The sequence below is a fragment of the Heteronotia binoei genome, chromosome 5 (genome assembly GCF_032191835.1).
Source record: "Heteronotia binoei isolate CCM8104 ecotype False Entrance Well chromosome 5, APGP_CSIRO_Hbin_v1, whole genome shotgun sequence".
Classification (NCBI taxonomy): Eukaryota; Metazoa; Chordata; class Lepidosauria; order Squamata; family Gekkonidae; genus Heteronotia; species Heteronotia binoei.
In genome coordinates this window covers 43,071,454-43,090,744 of record NC_083227.1, presented here as the reverse complement: position 1 = coordinate 43,090,744, position 19,291 = coordinate 43,071,454, and the positions used below count along the sequence as shown (strand labels likewise).

Below are 19,291 nucleotides of genomic sequence, written 5' to 3'. Positions count from 1 at the left end.
TAATGAAGTTATTAGTTGGACGAAGGACGTTACCTACCGAAACATGCCCATTTTTTACTGGAAGCATGTCACTTTTTTTCTTCATTCTGGGAGAATTGCCAGCACCTTGTCTACTGAGTGCATCAAGAAGAGGATTATTTCCCCAGTGCTAGTGGACTCTAGGTGTACATTCACTCTATGAAACTGTTATGCCTGGGCCCTCCTCCCTCAAAGGACTAGTCTGGTACCTTGGACAAGGTGACGCAGGCACCCTTCATTCTTAATATCTCACAGGGTCACGCCTCTAGACTGTTACCTGGTCTGCAAATGGGATCAAAATATGTCCTACAATCACATGGAATGTGTGTCATCAAATACTGGCCAGAGGCTTGTCTGGGAAAAGTGATCCAAAAGATGCAAAGGTCTGGCTTCTGGCAGTTCTCTTCCCTCTTTTAAGTTCATCAGTGCCAAAGATTAATTTCCAGAAAAGGCAGTACAACTAACTCATTCCTGCACCTTGCCTGATTTTCCTTACCTGCTTCATCCTTTGTGAGTCTATAGTCAAAACCATTTTAATCCCATAACACCCCTTTGGAATAGTTCTCTTGTCCTGTCTATTAGAGGTCACCAAGCACAACAGACATTTTCACATGAACATTACATTGCATTCACAACCCATGGGAAAGCTATGCAGCTTCTCTGGTTCAAATACATTGTTTCACTCACACTATGACAGCATTGTTCTAGGAGCGATCACGTTATTGCTCAAAGTTATATCAACCACCCTCTGTCCAAGAGTGTGTGTGTGTGTTTGGATGTCCAAAGACTTACACCCCCAGCCACAAGGTTGGGTAAACTTGAGTGGAACGCTGGTTCGTTTTGCTTATCCTTCTACTTGGATCTGTATTCTCTGGACAGGTAATATAGTCCCATAAAATAAGTTCCTTTTTGTCTCTATAAGCTACTACCTTTATTTTCTGAACCTGTATGTGTGTTTAGAGTGCTCTTCAAGTGATAACTTTTTAAAATTTTATTTCTTTACTTTTATTAATAAAAAATCATTTCATTAAGGCCTGATTCATTTGAGAGTTCTACTGAGGGAAAAATCCCCATAAACATAGGTGGAGATCCTGCTTGTTACCCCCTCTCACATTGTCTCGGCCTCCTAGCTAATTCCCTCAACAAACTCAGGAGACCCTCACAACCCCTTAGGGTAACAGAACCTATGTGCTGTTCTTCTTAATGTATAAATGTATTTATCAAGCTGTTATGCATCTCTTATGAGTGGTTGTTAAGCTGTATTACAACCCTTTTTAATTACATAAAGTGATTCTTGTAAGCAAACTAGTGTTCAGTGCTAAAGTAGTGATAGTAAATAGCAAATATATATTAGTAACATAGTAAATGGTTATCTCCAGAGAATCAAGAGATCAGCAGCTGGCTTTCACAGTTGGCAATAATTTGTTATGAAGAGAACCATTTTGAATCGTTCGTTCATGTAGAGGCAATAAGCACAATGCCACCTTTTGAAAGACGTCAGACTGCAGGAGCAGAAATAACGCAACCACAGTTCAATGTATCATAATCAATAGTGAAAGAGAATCATGTATGCAGACACAGAAAGATATACAGCAATAGTACAGGGGGAGCACTTTTGATAACATGAAGATTGTCAAGGAGACCAGGAGAGTCAGGCTGGTTACATGCTAGGATGTAGAGTTTAACATGCACCATGCATCCAAGATATAGAGATGGAAGGAGAAAGAGACTGAGTAAAGAAGCAAAAAGAGATAAGAGAACAGAAATACAAGGTGAGCTGCAGCAGGAATGTGAAGCAGGAAAATGGGGAGGTATGCATCCTGCCATGGGAGGATCAGAGGGCAAATATGGCACCTCACTCATTGATTACCATGCAAGCTCTTCCTTATTTCTTCACATTAAGTCAGTGGACTCAACTGATTTTATGGCTGTGTATTTCTTGAACAATAGCGTAGATCCCCCTCTGACTTAGGTGGTGTGTGAGACCCTCAAAGGAGACAGGAGAGATTGCCAGTTTGTCTACCTAAGATTGAACAGCTCAGGTACATAGCCAAAGGCATATCAGCCCTTTCACTTGGACAGCAACAGGGGAAAGCCCATGTACCCCAGACCTTTTCCTGCTACTGTCTCCTATACCTTTACGTTTCCCACAGAGTTCATTACTACAGAGCTTAACAGCAAGCAATCACTCAGTGGCAGCAGCTTTGCCAACTTTCTGCAGAATCTGAGGAGCTGCAGAATAAAAGAAGGCCTTCTGTGTACATGTAACATTCTTCATACTCCTCTTTGAATCATTTTCTATATAAGGCGCTATGAATTGGAGAAATAAGCAGAAACAGAAGCTATCAAAGGATATTTGTTATGGGGCAATTGGGGATGAACTGAGCAAAAAGGGGGGAGTGAAAAAATCTATGGAGTGCCTGGCAAGGCGCCATGTTCACACAGGATTGCAAAGGGAAACCTTATTTGCTAACAGTTTATAATATTTTGAGAATGTGATCTCAAAGCAGGGAACATTAAGTACACAAAAAATATACAGCTTAAAATCCAGCAGATGAAACCTAAACTCAAGACAATGTGAGATGATGACAACAAGGAGAATACCACCACCATCTCTCCACTGCCAAATGACCCTGGCAATGCCATTTCACTTTGAAACCGGCTACAGTTAGGAGATCTGACGCATTTGGCTCCCATGGCAACAGCCATGCCTTTTCATTCATTCTCCCATGATTTCCCCTTTTCTGTTTTGCCACTTCCTTGTGCTTTCTACTTCCCACTGTGCTGCTTCAGCTGATTTCAGAAATGACACACACATACATTTTTATAAAGGCCAATTACATCTACCAACCTTTAGTTATAAATTCTTTATGTTAATCCTCTGTGTGTACCAAGCATTATTTCCAAAGACAGTTCACCTACTTGAGAAGAAGTAGAAGGCTGCCAATGAAACATTCCCCACTCCTTGTAAAAAAACTAATGCAGTCTTATACTCCAACTCTTCACCCCTTCGTACCTGACTTCCACCTCAGGTTTGTTGTGCCGCTCCACCACCTGGGATGAGAAGTTCTCCAGGCACAAGGCAGCCTGCAAGGTAGCACGCACTGCATTGAGATATGGGCGCAAGGTGGCAGTCTGTAAGGAAGGAGGCAAAACCATCAGGCACCAAGGAAACTAAAAGAGGCATTCTCACACTTGAGACAAGACATCAATAACATCACCCTTTGCATAGTATGAGTCTGTAAGGCCAATGGATAAGAACATAAGAGAAGCCATAACGGATCAGGCCAATGGCCCATCCAGGCCAACACTCTGTGTCACACAGTGGCCAAAAAACCCCCAAGTGTCATCAGGAGGTCCACCAGTGGGGTCAGGATCATTTTCCCCAACACTACTCACCCCCTACATTCCCCTCCCCAACACAGCAAGACTTAAGATCATGACCTGAGCTGAGACATCTTCTCTGCTATTGTTTTCAAACATTCAGCAAGATAAACGAGCTGCTAAAAATTCAAAAACTTGCACACTTCTTTGTGTCACTGAGGTTGATCCTAACAAACTATAACACAACTTTTGTTTCTGAATTTTGTTTTGGATCAATGCATTTACCAGAAACCACCATAACAACATAACAGAAGCTGTGTCAGATCAGGCCAAAGGCCCTTCCAGTCCAACACTGTGTCACCATTCAGGAAGTTCAGCATAATACTTAAAGGGTCAGATTAGGGGTTCAAAACCCCACCCGGCCACAATGCTCACTGGCTAACCTTTAACTACACACCCTACAGCATCCAGGCCTTCCTGACAAGACTATTCTCCAGACTGAATGTTCAGTCTGGAGAGGAGGAGATTGAGGGGGGACATGATTACTCTCTTTAATTGTTTGAAGGGCTGTCCCTTCGAGGAGGGCAGGGAGCTGTTCCCATTAGCAGCAGAGGACAGGACTTGAAACAACAGGTTTAAAGTAAGTGCAGGAAAATACTGGCTGGATATCACAGGGCGGGGGGGGGGGGGAGAATTACAGTAAGAGTTGTTCAACAGTGGAATCAGCTACTGAGGGAGATGGTGAGCTCCCCCTCACTGGCAGTCTCTGGACAAACAATTGTCGAGGATGCTCCAGGCTGACCCTGCATTGAGTAGGGGGCTGGACTAGATGGCTTGTGTAGCCCCTTCCAACTCTACGATTCTATTGTGAAGAAAGATGTTAACACAGAAAACAATGCATGCCACTCTGAGCTGCTGGGAGGAAAGACGAGATGAGCGTGGGAGAGACCACACCACAAGTCCTCCCACACCCACCATCAGTGTTCCCTCTAAGCTGAGTTTGCGTGAGCTAGCTCACAGATTTTTAGCTTCCAGCTCACACATTTTTGTCTCAGCTCGGGAAGGATGACCCCAGAGCATACTAATTTATGCAGTAGCTCACAACTTTAATGCCAGTAGCTCACAAAGCAGATTTTTTGCTCCCAAGACTCTGCAGCTTAGAGGGAACATTTGCCCACCACCCGCCCTTTCTCCCTTCCTCCTCTCTGGACAAACCACTCCCTACCTCGACACCTACTCTCTCTCCCTCTGTCAGCCCTCATCTCCTTCCCTGCCGCTAAGGGCAGCTGGGACCTCTCCCCAGCCCTCCTGTCGTCCGGCCAACCACCCCCTCACACTCACCATCGTCGCAAGGGAGGCGGCAGCACCCTGGGTCCAAGTCCCAGTAACGGAAGCGGAAATAACCCCTCCACCCAAATCTGTCCACCGCTTCCGAAATAGCTGGACCGTCCTATAAGGCGACGCCAGGGGAATCCCTCTAGATCTCCCTCATTTCCGAACCTTGTTTTGACATCGAGTTAATACAAGGAGGAGGGAAGACAGCCGCGGCCCCAACGCCCTATTTCCCGCGCGCCGCCCCTCCCCCATTTTACTCTCTTCCTCTCCGTATCTCCCCCTCCTCTTACCTGCCGTTGGTACAGCCCGGCCTCCCTCACTCCATATTTGGACACAAGAATGAGGTGGGCGTGCTCGAAAAGGATCCAGCCAATGAGGAGGAGAAGAACGCCACCCGCAAATGAGTTGGCCGTCAGCCAATAGTGCTGGCCCAGAAGGAAGGCGTCCGGCTAATGGCAAGGCAGGGTGCTTGGAATAGGGCGGGGCCGGAAGTGGAGCCGGGGGAACGGGGGAGGAAGCAACTCCGCGGCGGTGCGGAGAACTGCGGTCTCTGCCCCTCCCTCTTGGTGGGCAGCCTGCGCTGTCTCCCGGGGATACCCGACTCGGCCACCCCCTCAAGCAACGTGGGAGGTGGGTGTGACCTGGAAGGGAAAGAGGAACAAACGCCTTAGAACCGGAAGCGACCCCTGTACGCTCTCCCCTTCTTGCGCCAGTGACCCTTCCTGGCCGTTCCATTCATCCGCGTTTGTGCATCGTGCGCAGTCCTTGCCTAATAGTGCCTGCGCTTCTAGTCCTTTTCCCCCATGCAAGCCCGCCCCTTGGCCCATCCTGCTTTCATTACCTCCTTCTCAGGACTGTTTCCATACCAGCCTAGCCCATTGCAGACACTCCTCTTTCCTATATGCTCGTTTTGCATTGCTCCCTTCTGATCTGCCATCTTTCTTAACCTCTCTCCTGCAGCCTGGTTTGCCTCAGCAATCTTTTCCGCCCTTCCCCTAAAATTCAGTAAATCAGATGACCCTTGTTCTTTTAATCCAGTCCCTTCACTCTTTTAATTGTTTTTGCACTTCTCCCAATAACACCCAACATTCTTCATACGCCTCTACCTTTTCAAGTTTTTGTCTGAACAACCACCTGCCTCCAAATTTCTGTAGAGTTAGAGATGGCCAGGCCAGTTTGCATACAAGCCCCTTTCCACTGCTGAAGAGATCTGTTCCAGTCCTGCCCTGGGCAGGTATTGTCTGTTTTGCCCGCCTTAATATCTGCCTTTCTTTTCCACAGGCCCAGCAGTGCCATGTCTGAGCTGAAGGATTGCCCCCTTCAGTTCCATGATTTTAAGTCTGTGGACCATCTGAAGGTATGCCCACGATACACAGCAGTGCTGGCCCGCTCAGAGGACGATGGCATCGGCATTGAAGAACTTGATACCCTGCAGCTGGAGCTGGAAACACTGCTGTCATCTGCTAGTCGCCGACTCCGGGTGTTGGAGGCTGAGACGCAGGTCAGAGGGTAATCCCATGGCATGGAGATGCTTTTAGTTATGGCCCAAAATACAGGTGTTGCCTCTGCAAAAGTCAAGCACCTTTTTTTTCTCCAGAGCACATCTGCATATGATTGGTATGAAGCCTTTTATCCAGATTCCACAGCCAGTGTGGTCCCCTGGTCAGTTTTGTGGTCAGCTGGAGACTATTGGGTTGAAGAGTTACTTCATAGTTTAGATGCAATGTATGGGAGAATCTCATTTGTGAAGTTATGCTCTTGTACTTCCTCTGTAGCATGTTGCATCTTAGGCAGCCAAAATACAGCAACACTGCAAGAGAACCTTCTACTCTGTTCTTGCTTATTTGCTTTTGGTTCATTATATTACCTTAGACAGAGTCACACTTTGCATGCAAACCAAACCTGCTGAGAAGGCCTTCATGACTTTGAATACCATGTGTGTAGTGCAGCCGGGAGAGCCTACAATTGTCTAGCAACCAGAAGTTTTAGCTCTTTAGTGTTATCACAGGATGCGCCATGAGGAGCATGCCATTCTTTCAAGTCCACGTTGGAGGGGTTTCCTCTCACTTATCTTTAGTACACTGATGTCAGCCAGTCACTCAGTGAGAGGGTCAGCACTCCTAGCTTCCCTCTTGTGTTGCTGTTTTAAGGCTCTGCCCTAGTGCCCATATTTCCTGCACTCAACAACTGGTTATTTTGGGGACAGCTTTACCACTTTTGTATACTCCCTGGGGAAATAACAATCTAACAACCCACCATCTCCCTTCTCTGACACCTGTTTTAGAGAGTGTGTTTGACTGGTGGAGGTCTATGTGGTATAGAAATTGACTATCAGGATTTAAAGTAGACAAGGATTTGTTGAAAAAAGGAAGGGCGCAGTAACGGAGCAAGTAAGGAAAGCTTTGTCTCTCAGTCTACATATGCCCTAGCTCAGGGGTGGCCAAACTTGCTTAACATAAGAGCCACATAGAATAAGTGCCAAATGTTTAAGAGCCACAAGAAAGGAAGGAGAGGTAGAGAGAAGTGCATTTTCTAGGCCGCTGGCTGACATGGCATGTAGAAGTGATTTAAAGAGACAAATGCTTTTTCCGAGCTGGCCAATGGGGCAGTGGGGACTTCAAGAGCCACACGTGGCTCCTGAGCCGCAGTTTGGCCATCCTTTCCCTAGCAAGTCTTGTTCTAAGGCAGGCTGTTTAAACTTGAAAGTTATGGCATTCTGAAAGCTTCTTGTTACCTTGGAGTCTTTGTCTGGGCTGCCTGCCCTTTGCCTTTTCCACATGGCAATGGTGGTCGTCAAGTTAAAGCCCAGCTCCTTCCTCCAAATGAAATCAGCCAAATAGGACTCCATTCATTCTGTGCCAAGGAAATTTATCTCCTCTGTCTTTGCTCACACAGACACCCCTGCCATCAGTCAAATCTTCCCTTCCTGAAGTCTCCAGGAAGATACAATCTAGACTTCTACATCCCAGATATTTGTCCTTTTCCAAGTGTCACATTCTAGCTAAGGTGTGAGCTGGCTCTTTCTTTCTCTTTCTCTCTTTTGGCTGGGAGAGCCATTTGTGTTTATAAAGTGTTGATGGCTGTTGACTGGACAGCAGTTGACAGGGTGGGCAATACTTGGGAGCAATCAACTTCCACTGCTTGCCTGTCTTTGCCAAAAACAAACACCTTTTAAAACCACATGTGGGATTTTTGCAAGCCCCAAATAAGAAAAGAGTGTTTCTCCATGAAAGACTTAACTTCTCAGCCCATACTCTTACCCACTGCCCTTAACCACTACAGCCAAACTGGTTCTTGCCAGCAGTTCTTTGGGGTTCCTTTTGGGGAGGAAGTTGAAGCAAAAATTAAGTAAATACTATCAGAGATTATTTCACCTGCTTGGGGAAACCTATATGAACACACCTCAGCATTATCTCTTTTCTCCTGCTCTGAGAGGGGTGATATTATGAAAGAGTGCAGCACCAAAATCACCAGTGGTGCTCTGGTGGGCTTTTCAAACCCTCATTATGCTCCCACCCAGATCCTGACGGATTGGCAAGACAAGAAAGGGGACAGGCGATTTCTGAAGCTGGGCAAGGAACACGAGTTGGGTACTCCTATCAAGCATGGCAAACCCAAGAAGCAGAAGCTAGAAGGGAAAGGAGGCCACAGCACAGGGCAGGGCCCCGGTCGGCCCAAATCAAAAAACCTGCAGCCAAAACTCCAAGAGTACGAATTCCCAGATGACCCAATTGATGTGCCACGCATTCCCAAAAATGATGCACCAAATAGGTACGGGGGAGTGAGATTTGCATGACCTTGTAATGCTAGCAATGATTCTTGGCTACATAAATGATGTTTTGAGTATATTATCTTGGGAGCCTTTCATAGAAGAAGTTTTCCTTGCTGTGTCCCTTTTCCAGTTGGGACATCTTTCCAGGAGGTTTGCCTTCTGTATGATTTCTTCTCTAGGAGAAGCTTCCTGGTTGTCCTGGATCTGCTTGGCCTTGTGGGTCTGTCTTCCATTTCCTTTGTTCCTGTGGGTGGGGATGAGAGAGGAGACTGATGGAGTGGTGTCTTTCCTCAGCCTTTTCCTCGCCAGCAACCTGCAAGCCCAATCCTATTTCCTTTAAAAGGGCCTGGTCTGGGCTGTGGAGCCATCACCTGCTGTCCTCCAACAGCATTCTCATGCCTCAGCTGCACCTGCTGGGGTGATTTGATTTATTAGATTTATATCCCGCCCTCCCTGCCGAAGCAGGCTCAGGGCAGCTCACAACCAGTAAAAGCAATACATCACAGTAGAAACACATTAACCAATTCATCAATAAAACAATTCAACAGTTAAAACAGTTTGGTGCTAATATCATTTGATTTCTGATGGAATTTATTGCTGTTAAGTATCCTTTATGTTACTATATCGGCAATTCAGTTAAAGGCTAGCCGAAATAATGTTGTCTTGCAGGCCTTGCGAAACTGGGCGAGGTCCTGCAAGGCTCTGACCTCTTCCGGCAGTTGGTTCCACCAATGGAGAGCAGTGATTGAGATCATACTGACACACTGCTTGGTTTCAGTGAACATAACGTATGAAGCTGCCTTATACTGAATCAGATCCTCGGTCCATCAAAGTCAGTATTGTTTACTCAGACTGGCAGCGGCTCTCCAGGGTCTCAAGCTGAGGTTTTTCACGCCTATTTGCCTGGCCCCCTTTTTAGTTGGAGATGCTGGGGTAGAACCTGGAACCTTCTGCTTACCAAGCAGATGCTCTACCACTGAGCCACCGTCCCTCCCCTATGGCAGTACCTAGTGGCAATAGTACACCATATATAACCAATTCACTCCGTTGTGCTCCAACTTCATTTGGTGTGGATAGAGTTTAGAAATGGAGGGTTCACAAACCATTATGTAAAAAAAGAATGCAGAACTCTGGGATGCTTCTGCATGATCATCCTTGTGGGGCTAAAAGCAAGAGGCAGACTCCTATTAGCAAGGATTGCTTGGACAGTGAAAAGTAATGTTTTCTCATGAATAACCCCTACAAGGGAATTGCTGCCACCAGTCCTGCAAGCGCAGCTACACCATACTCTTCCATTACCTGGAGCATGGTGGAATGCCTGGCAGACCCCCAACCCTTTAAAGAATGCAGGCTATCCCCCATCTGAACCCATGCTTCAGATTTGTGATTCTTTCACATTTGGAACTGTGTTTGTAGATTCTGGGCCTCGGTGGAGCCGTATTGCTCTGACCTCACCAGTGAGGAGGTGCGTACTTTGGAAGAGCTCCTCAAACCTCCGGAGGATGAGGCCGAGCACTACAAGGTAAATATCCCCAGGACTGTTTGTCTATTTGCATTCCTTTGATCGTATTCTCTTTCCAAGGAGCTCAGGGTGACATGTAGTTCTCCCCTCCTCCATTTGATTCTCTGCAAGGTAGTTTGGGCAGAGAGTGAAAGACTGGCCCAAGGGCAATGTTTCCTCTAAGCTGCAGAGTTTTGTGAGCAAAATTCTCCTTTGTGAGCTAGTGGCATTAAAGTTGTGAGCTACTGACATTAAAGATGTGAGCTACTACATAAATTAGTGTGCTCTGTGGTCATCCTTCCTGAGCTAAGACAAAAATCTGCAAGCTGGAGGCTAAAAATCTGTTAGCTAGCTCACACTAACTCCGCTTAGAGGGAACACTGCCAAAGGGCACCCAGTAAATTTTATGGCAAGTGAAGATTTGAACTGGGTCTCCCTTGCCCAAGCTGTCCAGCACTCTAAACTACCCTATACTGGCTCTCCTGTTTACATCCCGGTCTTGCGCAAGTCTCTGGCTTCCCACTCTATAGCATTGGTTCACTAGCATCATTTACTTGGGCCTGAGACGCCCTCTCTCCTAGATAACCAGTGACTGTGCTGCAAAGGTATTGGGCTGTGTTATCCACTGGGCTGCCAGTGCTGTAGAGCATGGATTACAGGCTAAGCTAAGGGCCCTGCTACGCACCTTCCCTGCTAGTTTCCTTTAAAATTTTCTGCAATGCATAGTGTAGCAGGCCACAACCCAAAGAGCCATCTTGCATCTTGAAAAGCCACTCAGTAGGCTGGAAGTGGGGCCACAGGAATGGGAGAAGCTGTGGTTCCCTCCCCTGCCATGTTTACAACTGTAGGGCTGTTGAAAGAAAAACAGAGCGTCTTCTGCCTTTTAGCCTGGCAGTGCTTTTGCCCCAGCCTCTTAAAGCCTTTTCTTGGATGAGACAACTCTAGCTCATTTTAGTTGCCACCTCCTGCATCTTAACTGGTTCAAACAAGCCCTCATGTTCAAAGCTAAATCTCACTAATTTCTATGAGAGTGGCCCTCTTCAGAATTGCAGCCTGCAGTAACTTGCCTTGAGGTGTTTGCTTGCTGGGGCAAACCAGAGTGGGTTCACATCATCAGTATGGGACATGGGCATATTGTATGTATACTGCTGGCATCAGTGGCCCTATTAAAAGCATAAATAGAAAGAGCCCTGCTGGATCAGACCAGTGGTCCATGAAGTCTAGCATCCTGTTTCAAACAGGCCAAGACATAGCTCTGACAGTCAGAGGTTTGCTGCTTTTGAATGTGTAGGTTCTCTTTCGGTCCCATGACTGTTATCCATTGTGCACATACAGACATGAGTTATGAGCTGCTGCTCCCTCCACACCCATTTTGTATTTCTTTAGCATTTCTGGGCCTACTGATTAGAATGCAGAATGTCTGAGAACAGGTTTAGTGTGAAGAACAACTAAAACGCCTAGTATGGCAGTTTCTAACATTGCAAGGAGAGTTGCATCCTTCTAAGTCCATTGATTTCAAAGAACTAATGGTGCAGTTCTAAGAAGGCTCTCCTGAGAGTGAGCCCCACTCAGAAGGATTCTGATTAGATCTGCTAAAAATGGTAGATTGGCTCTGGCATCACAGGACTTTAGTTCTAGAGACCAAACTTCCAGTTTTCTAATCCTATTAAAATTCTCCACTCCCCCCCTTAACTGTTAAGTAAAATATTACATAGCATAAAAAGAAATCCTACATATTGACAGTAAGTGTGTTCCTGGGCGTAGCAGTGTGGCTTATGAAAGCCAGCTGGCAGGCTGACCCTTCCATTGGACCTGTGAAATAATGGTCCTGCATTCCAGGGAGTCGTTTCCTCTTCCTCACCCCACCCTCCCACCCAGGGGTGAACATACATATGAACATATGAAGCTGCCTTATACTGAATCAGACCCTTGGTCCATCAAAGTCAGTATTGTCTTCTCAGACTGGCAGCGGCTCTCCAGGGTCTCAAGCTGAGGTTTTTCACACCTATTTGCCTGGACCCTTTTTTGGAGATGCCAGGGATTGAACCTGGGACCTTCTGGGTGGAATTCTAGCAGGAGCTCCTTTACATATTAGGCCACACACCCCTGATGTAGCCAATCCTCCATGAGCTTACAAGGCTCTTTTTTGTAAGCACTTGGGAGGATTGGCTACATCAGGGGTATGTGGCCTAATATGCAAAGGAGCTCCTGTGAGAACTCCACCCCTGCTCTCACCTCTTCTTGATGCTTTGAGTTACCTGGAAGACAATGGCTTAGTCAAAGGTGTTGTGGACATTGCTAGAGCAGGGGGTCTGCTGTCTGGAAGTGGGGATGGGTTCCTTAGTTCGACATGATGTGGGTCAGATCAGTTGGGAAAATCAGGAGCTGAAAGGGAGTTGATGTGGGGGAGAGAGAGAAGAGGAAACAGTTCGGTGATGGTGCAGCTAGATCTGGGCTTGCAGGAGAACAGTGATATGGGCCTGGCAACAGGGGGAAGGTGGACCTGGACTTGTGTTGTTCCTGACTCTTGGCTGCTTCAGGCCAGCCCTGGAGTCCTCATGTTGCTCATCTCCTTGTCTTACTCCTGTAGATCCCACCCTTGGGGAAGCACTACTCTCAGCGCTGGGCCCAGGAGGACTTGTTAGAAGAGCAGAAAGACGGAGCTCGGGCTGCAGCTGCCGCCGATAAGAAAAAAGGCATCTTGGGGCCACTAACAGAGCTGGACACGAAAGGTTTCTTGAGTGACTTGGTGGAATTGCATGCGTATAGGACGGAGTGGCCAAACTGTGGCTCGGGATCCACATGTGGCTCTTTCACATATGTGCGGCTCTTGAAGCCTCCACTACCCTGTCAGCCAGCTTGAAGAATGTATTTAAAGTTAGAGTTGCTTTCTTTCCCCTTCCCCCATCTGTTTGCTTGCTTGCCTGCCTGCCTGTCTGCTCTCAAACATCTGATGTTCATACCTTGCGGCTCTCAGAACATCTGATGTTTATTCTATGTGGCTCTTATATTAAGCAAGTTTGGCCACCCCTGGTGTAGGAAGAGGCTATAAAGGAGAAGAATTTTCTTGTGGACCTCAGGAACATAGTAGAAAGCTATGGTTGCCAAATTTGGATTGAGAAATTCCTGGATATTTGAGGGGAGGAGGGGGGAATTTGGGGAGGGGAAGGACTCAGCAGGGTTAGAGCCCACCTTCCAAAGCAGCCATTTTCTCCAGGGGGACTGATCTCTGTAGTCTGGTGACCAGTTGTAATTTCTGGGAAATCTCCAGGACAAACCTGGAGATTGGCAGAGTCCAAACTCTTTCCCCCTGCAGTGTGTGTATGTGTGTGTGTTTGGGTGGACTTCTGCAAAGGTGCTCCCTGCAGTTGTCCTTTGTGTGTGGCTCAAGCCATCTCAGCCAGTGCACTCACTGCTCCTTCGTTCATCCGCCCCAGATGTCGATGCTCTGCTGAAGAAGTCAGAGTCCCAGCATGAACAGCCTGAGGATGGTTGCCCGTTTGGCCCTCTGACCCAGCGTCTCCTGCAGGCCCTTGTTGAGGTAAGTAGAAACAATCCCAGTGACACCTTTCATTAGCTGCAGCTGGTCATGGATCTCTGGCAGGCAAGAAACTAAACCTTCTCTCCATCTGCAGGAAAACATAATCTCCCCCATCGAAGATTCCCCTATTCCAGAGATGGCCAGCAAGGATTCTGCGGGTGATGGGGCCAGCACCTCCCCTCGCAGCCAGAACAAGCCCTTCAGGTGAGCATCAGCCAGAGAGGGAATGGAGTTGCCAGTAAAGTGCAGAGCTCTGAGTACAGTATATGGAGCTGTAGCTCGTGCTGTCTCTTCTGAAAGGCTGGGGAAATGGAAAATGGCTTGTTGGAAGTTTTACATGCAAGTGCTCCTCTTATCAAATGCTTTCAAAATCTGAATTGTCTAACTGGTTAGTTTACATTAAAAAGAAAAACTGGTCTTGTTAGTTTATCCTTGGATTTACTATTTATGCTCTTCCAATTGAAAGCCTTCCAAAGGATTAAATGCAGGATTTTGGACATTGTGGCCTGGGCTTTTTTTGAGCAGAAACGCGCAGGTACGCAGTTATGGTTGGCTTGGCATGAGGGGATGTGGCCTAATGTGCAAGTGCGTTCCTGAGTGTGGCCAATAGGACTTGATCTCCCTTGAGCTTGGAGATTCCATTAAAGACAGGTCAAATGGTTTCATATTTCCATTCCCTGCAAATTTCACAAAGCAGAGCTTTTTCTGGCCAGACTAAATATTAAGTCATTTGCAATCCTATATGGAAGATTTCAAAAGGTTCTATAATCAGTTAGATATTGCCCCTGTAAACCAAGTTACATTGAAACAATTTTACATATCCTTTTTTACTGTGCTTTTTATTCCAATTTTTTTAAGTTTTAAACTCTATTTTGGTAAATAAGATGAGATTCTCTGACCCCATTCATTATCCTAAATGACTTCATTCTGGACTTAACCGAGAAGGTGGCTGTATTTTGCAATGTGCCATAAAGCTGCACTGTGATAAGATATAGTCAATTTGATGGTATATTTACCCAATTGTAATCCAAAAAGCATTCTGTATTTTATGTTCTATCTTATCTATTTTATATGCCAATAAAGGATGGATGCCAATGATGGATAGATAGATAGATAGATAGATGTAAGTGCAGAAACTGGCTGTGGTTACAGAATCGAGCATCTTGACTATCAAAACCAAAACAGGGCAAATTCCCAACTCTGAAGATCATGAAGATAAGCCTAGTGGTTTGAGGGCAATGCTTGGTAAAATGCCAGAAGCCAGAGGGGTGAGCAGGATTTCCAGTGGCCGGGATATGAGGTTTCTGTGGTTTGCAGAAGCAAAAATAAATTAGGTAGCATAAGCCAATGCAAGTGGGAACTTGCAAGTAAAGGGGGGGTGGATTTTGTCCCTTTACTTTCTTTCTCCCTGCCCCCCTTATCATAATGTTACCAATGGATATGAGGAAGAAGACATTTTTTTGAGCATCATCTTTTCCCTCTGACCCATGGTGGCTCCAGAGAGAAGGTAGCCATTCATTCCTAGAGGGAGGGAACTGTGCTTGGAGGGAAGAGGGCATGAACATCAAAGACATTGGTGTCTCTAAGCCCAGTCTCTTCTCTCCCACCCATCACTCCCTGCTCAAACTCTTCCCACCTCTGACATAGCCATAGCAGCAGGGAATGCAAGAAGACAGCCAGCACGGTAGACACCATATTCCAAGAGGTCTTGGGATGCAGCAGCAGGTGACTCATTTGTGCAGCTTGGGAGCTCCTCACACCGGCTGATGAGGAAAAGTGATGCACCTCTCCTCCAGACTAGTTAATTCCCAGTTCTCTTGTTTAATTAGAACAAATGCCTGTCTGGGCCCTCCACTGCAAGGGATACATGCATTTGCAGCCTTCACATAGGGAGGATTCAAGGAAGGGAAGTGGCCGGGACTGTTGTGCTCCCCTCCCCTTTGTGTGCAAGGCTCAAGTTCTCTTTTGGCAGAGATCCACTGTTTTCCCTTCTGTCCCCCATTTAGATACCCATGATACCTATGTATAAACAGCTCGATTTACAAGTAGACACAGACAGCTTTGTTTAACGTATACAGATTGTGCCTGCCAAAATCTGAAAATGACAAAGCTTGGTTACCATTCAAGTTTTGATGTTGAGTTTGTGTGTGTTTTGTTCCTCCTGTTAAAGTACAGAGAATACAGTTCTCCGGAAGTTGATGCTGAAATCTAACGATTTGTCTAAAGCTCATTAAATGAGTTCAGGGGTTTGAACACTGCTCTCTGAAGTTAAGAGTCCATTTTGTTCTTCATGGGAGAACCCTGGCTTTGGGCTGGGTGGACTTTCAGTTCTCATTTAATACTTCCCCATGGGTGCGGTTCTTCCTCTCTAGTGTGCCCCACACAAAGTCCCTGGAGGGCCGCATCAAGGAAGAGCTGATTGCTCAAGGCCTGCTGGAGTCGGAGGACCGGCCTGCCGAAGACTCTGAAGACGAGGTGTTGGCCGAGCTGCGGAAGAGGCAAGCTGAGCTCAAGGCCTTGAATGCGCACAACCGAGCCAAGAAACTTGAGCTGCTCAGGTAAGGCCCCATTACTTTTGCCACCTGTACACCAATAGCTTCTGCCACCTGCCACTCATCTTCTTCAGACCTTGGTGGGACTGGCCAAGATAGGGAGGGTGTAACACCGGCGTTGTTGAAAGCCAGTTGGTTTTTTTCACCCATTGCAGGCTGGCCAAGGAAGAGCTACATAGGCAGGAGCTGCGGCAGCGGGTACGGATGGCAGACAATGAGGTCATGGACGCCTTCCGCAAGATCATGGCGGCACGCCAGAAGAAGCGCACACCGACCAAGAAGGAGAAAGACCAGGCCTGGAAGAGTCTCAAGGAACGCGAGAGCATCCTTAAGCTGCTAGATGGCTGACTTTGGGGTCTGGATACAAGCCACGTTGTTCAGGCTCGTCTGTTTGAGCCGCAACCTAGGCCCTACCATAAGGGCCAGGTGCACACTGCCAATACAGACTGCAGCAGCTCCCTCCATCGGCTTTCCAGTGTGCTCTTTGTGCCCTCTTTGGTTGTGCTGCAGCCAGAGTCCCAGACAAACCTGGGCTTTTGGGAGCCATCGTGTTTCTTCCTGCAGACTGCTGCAACCATTGGTGCTGTCAAGATGGGGCCTGCCTTTTGCTGAAAGCCACAGTTCCCACCCTAGATTATCTATAGGTTTTTGTGGCTTGGCATCAGGGCAGGACATTATAACCTGCATTTTATCAGCTTTCAGAGCTGGCAGGCAGCACAAACTGAAGGGATGTTCTCAAGAGCTGCCTTGGATCTTTATTAACATTATACCCAACTGCTGTTCTCTCCTTGCCCTGCTTTTGTGTGAGCCACTAGCCGCTACAGGCAGAATGCATTCTGGGAACAGAATTCTGCAATGCCATACCTTTAAAGTCTGTGTGTCCCTCTCCCGCCTCCTATGTTGCAGCAGATGCACATTCTTAACCTGACAATTGGGGGTAGGCCTGAGTTAAATGGGCCTGTGTAGCTTGGAATTTGGAACCAGCTTCTTCCCTGAGTGGTGCCTGCAGTATCGAGTGCTGAGCAGTAGAGGGAGCTATGTACTTCCTGATGTCACTTGTTGAGCTCTAGCACTGGTCCAAGCACCAGCTGAGAGCGTGGAGTGCAGCACCCTACATAGAAGAAGAGAGTCCGAGACAGTTCTTGATGGCTCTGCTTTATTTCCTGTTCTGGTTAGCTGTTTCCTGTGGTGATGGTAGGTCACACATTAGTTTCCATCCCCTCCCTTCTACTCATCTTGATAACTTTGAAAAAGGGGGTTGGCCCCTTAGAACTTGCCATAAGGGATGACTGTAGGTCCTTGATTAAAGAGGACCAGAGCTCTGGGTCAAGTGGAGGCCATACAACACGACAGGTATGAGCAGATGCGGGGGCGAGGGGTTAGGCATTTTGGGAAGAGTGGAGTTGGATCCAGTCACCCAACTCACCTGTGTCCATCACACCTCCGTGCAAATCAGTAATGAATATCCAAGGAGGAATTTTGGGGAGCAGGGCATTCTCCCACAATGCTTTGCTTTGCTCCAGGCATGCTTTATTTTTTTAGAACAGGCTGCTGCAGAGCCAGTGGGTAAGCTGTGCAACAGGGAAACTGGAACTCCCCCCAGACCTGCTCTGCAGGGAAGTTGAAAGGACACTGGCTGTGCAGGGGCCACCCAAGTGGGCTAAGACTGCTTCCTGCAAACTTGTGGGAGAACACTCAATTATGGGAGCAGCCCATCTGGCCAAGCTGTACCAGATAGGGGTGGGGGTGGGGCAGCAGGGCAAGCCACCGATGCTTTTGGGTGACAGCAGAACACAGCCTGCCATTGGCTTCTTGAAGGCAGGAGGACGGGTGAGATGTCTGGTTTTGCCCTCCCTGTTGATTCTTGTCCCGTTGCCCCTTCTTTGTCTTGGCTGCTCCAGAAGGGCCATGTTCACCATTACAATGTTCAGTCCTAAGACAATGCAGCACCTGGGTGGCACCTGTTGCAATTGGATGACGGAGCTACTGCAGCACAGTCAGAACACCTCGGTGGGAGAATCTAGAGCAGGCATTTAGCTTTACATCAGACACTGTCTTGCTTTGGTGTCCAGTTACCTGTTGCTGCCTTCTCAGTGTTTGATGGGGCTTTTGCTACCTGTTCACAGAAGCATACTTTGTTTTCTTTTTTAAAAAATGTGGAACCTTTTGCCCTCTGGTACCAGCAGGTTTCAGAGCTGTCCTGTTGTGTTTGTTTTCAGGAAGGTTTTGTGAGTATGTCAGAGTGGTTTTGGGAATAGCCAGGAATTGGGATTGGTGGAAAGAGTCTGAAGGCATTCTCCACATATACTGCAGTGTGTGGCTGTTGTGTCAACATGGTGCCTCACAAGAATTCTCCCAGAATAAACCGTTTGACTACAGGAGCAGCAGTGATTGGTGTGTGTGTGTGTTAGGATTTTTATTTTTACCCTATGGAGCCTTCAGAGGAGGGAAGGTGGTATGGTATAGTTCAATCTCGGAAGCTAAGTAGGGTCAGTACTTGGGTGGGAAACCATCAAGGAAGACGAGCTATGTAGAGGAAAGCAACGGTAAACTGGCTCTGCCCCACTCTTGCCTTTAAAGTTCGTTGCTATTGGTTGTGATGGGATGGGACATACATCTTCGGGGCCTTCTGTCAAGTTAGCAGACTTACTGTCTTATCTTGTCATTTGGCTGCAAGAGGGAAATGAGGACTTAATTCAGGCACATTTTCATGCTGGGGGGGAGTTAGTGCTCAATGGAGGGGTATGGATCTAATGTGTGAGTTTGGGAATATGGATGGAGGGATATAGATCTAATGTGTGAGTTTGGGCTGTTCACTGGAGGAAGAACACAGCAAAACCTGTGTGGTTAACTGTATTACACTGTCATGCTTCTCTGTCCTGAAACTCAAGGTGTGCCCTTTTAGGGCACTAAGCTGGCCTCCTTTTCCCTATGTGTTCACAACCAGGGTTATAACTAAGCCTACAGTACTTGTGCGAAGAAGTGGTGGGCGAGTAGGTTGAGCAGTGGCCCAGGATCCTGTGTGTGTGTGTGAGAGACAGATAGGATTGCCAATCTCTAGGTGGGTAAACACATGAAAAACTGAAAATAACTAAACCAAGTACATATAAATATAACATATGAACATATGAAGCTGCCTTATACTGAATCAGACCCTCGCTCCATCAAAGTCAGTATTGTCAGACTGGCAGCGGCTCTCCAAGGTCTCAAGCTGAGGTTTTTCACACCTACTTGCCTGGACCCTTTTT

General features: G+C 47.1%; 3 protein-coding genes across 3 annotated transcripts in view; 1 reads left to right on the top strand and 2 right to left on the bottom strand.

Annotated features, from left to right (window-relative positions):
• Positions 1–4,778, bottom strand: part of LOC132571998 (tubulin tyrosine ligase 3-like) — a 62,844-nt gene extending 58,066 nt beyond the window's left edge. Inside the window, exons 1-2 of the mRNA XM_060238791.1 lie at positions 4,684–4,778; positions 3,035–3,153 (exon numbers count right to left, since the gene is read on the bottom strand). Of these exons, the coding sequence (XP_060094774.1) occupies positions 3,035–3,153; positions 4,684–4,686 (122 nt within the window). The 5' untranslated portion in view covers positions 4,687–4,778. The remainder of the gene's footprint in view (positions 1–3,034; positions 3,154–4,683) is intronic.
• Positions 1–19,291, bottom strand: part of OGG1 (8-oxoguanine DNA glycosylase) — a 235,649-nt gene that overhangs the window by 143,148 nt on the left and 73,210 nt on the right. The gene's annotated exons all lie outside the window — the stretch shown is intronic.
• On the top strand, positions 5,161–18,424 carry TADA3 (transcriptional adaptor 3). The gene is made up of 9 exons (XM_060239344.1): positions 5,161–5,307; positions 5,959–6,178; positions 8,198–8,448; positions 9,866–9,971; positions 12,541–12,682; positions 13,388–13,491; positions 13,586–13,695; positions 15,864–16,049; positions 16,199–18,424. Exons 2-9 carry the CDS (start codon positions 5,972–5,974, stop codon positions 16,389–16,391), a joined length of 1,299 nt encoding a protein of 432 aa, XP_060095327.1. The 5' UTR covers positions 5,161–5,307; positions 5,959–5,971; the 3' UTR covers positions 16,392–18,424.

What these genes read in the sequence shown, in the direction of transcription:
- TADA3 (XM_060239344.1), top strand. Translation starts at nt 5,972, where the DNA reads ATGTCTGAGCTGAAGGATTGCCCCCTTCAGTTCCATGATTTTAAGTCT. An exon ending in TGTTGGAGGCTGAGACGCAG is followed by an intron (nt 6,179 to 8,197) that starts GTCAGAGGGTAA and finishes GCTCCCACCCAG; the next exon opens with ATCCTGACGGATTGGCAAGA. An exon ending in TCCTGCAGGCCCTTGTTGAG is followed by an intron (nt 13,492 to 13,585) that starts GTAAGTAGAAAC and finishes CTCCATCTGCAG; the next exon opens with GAAAACATAATCTCCCCCAT.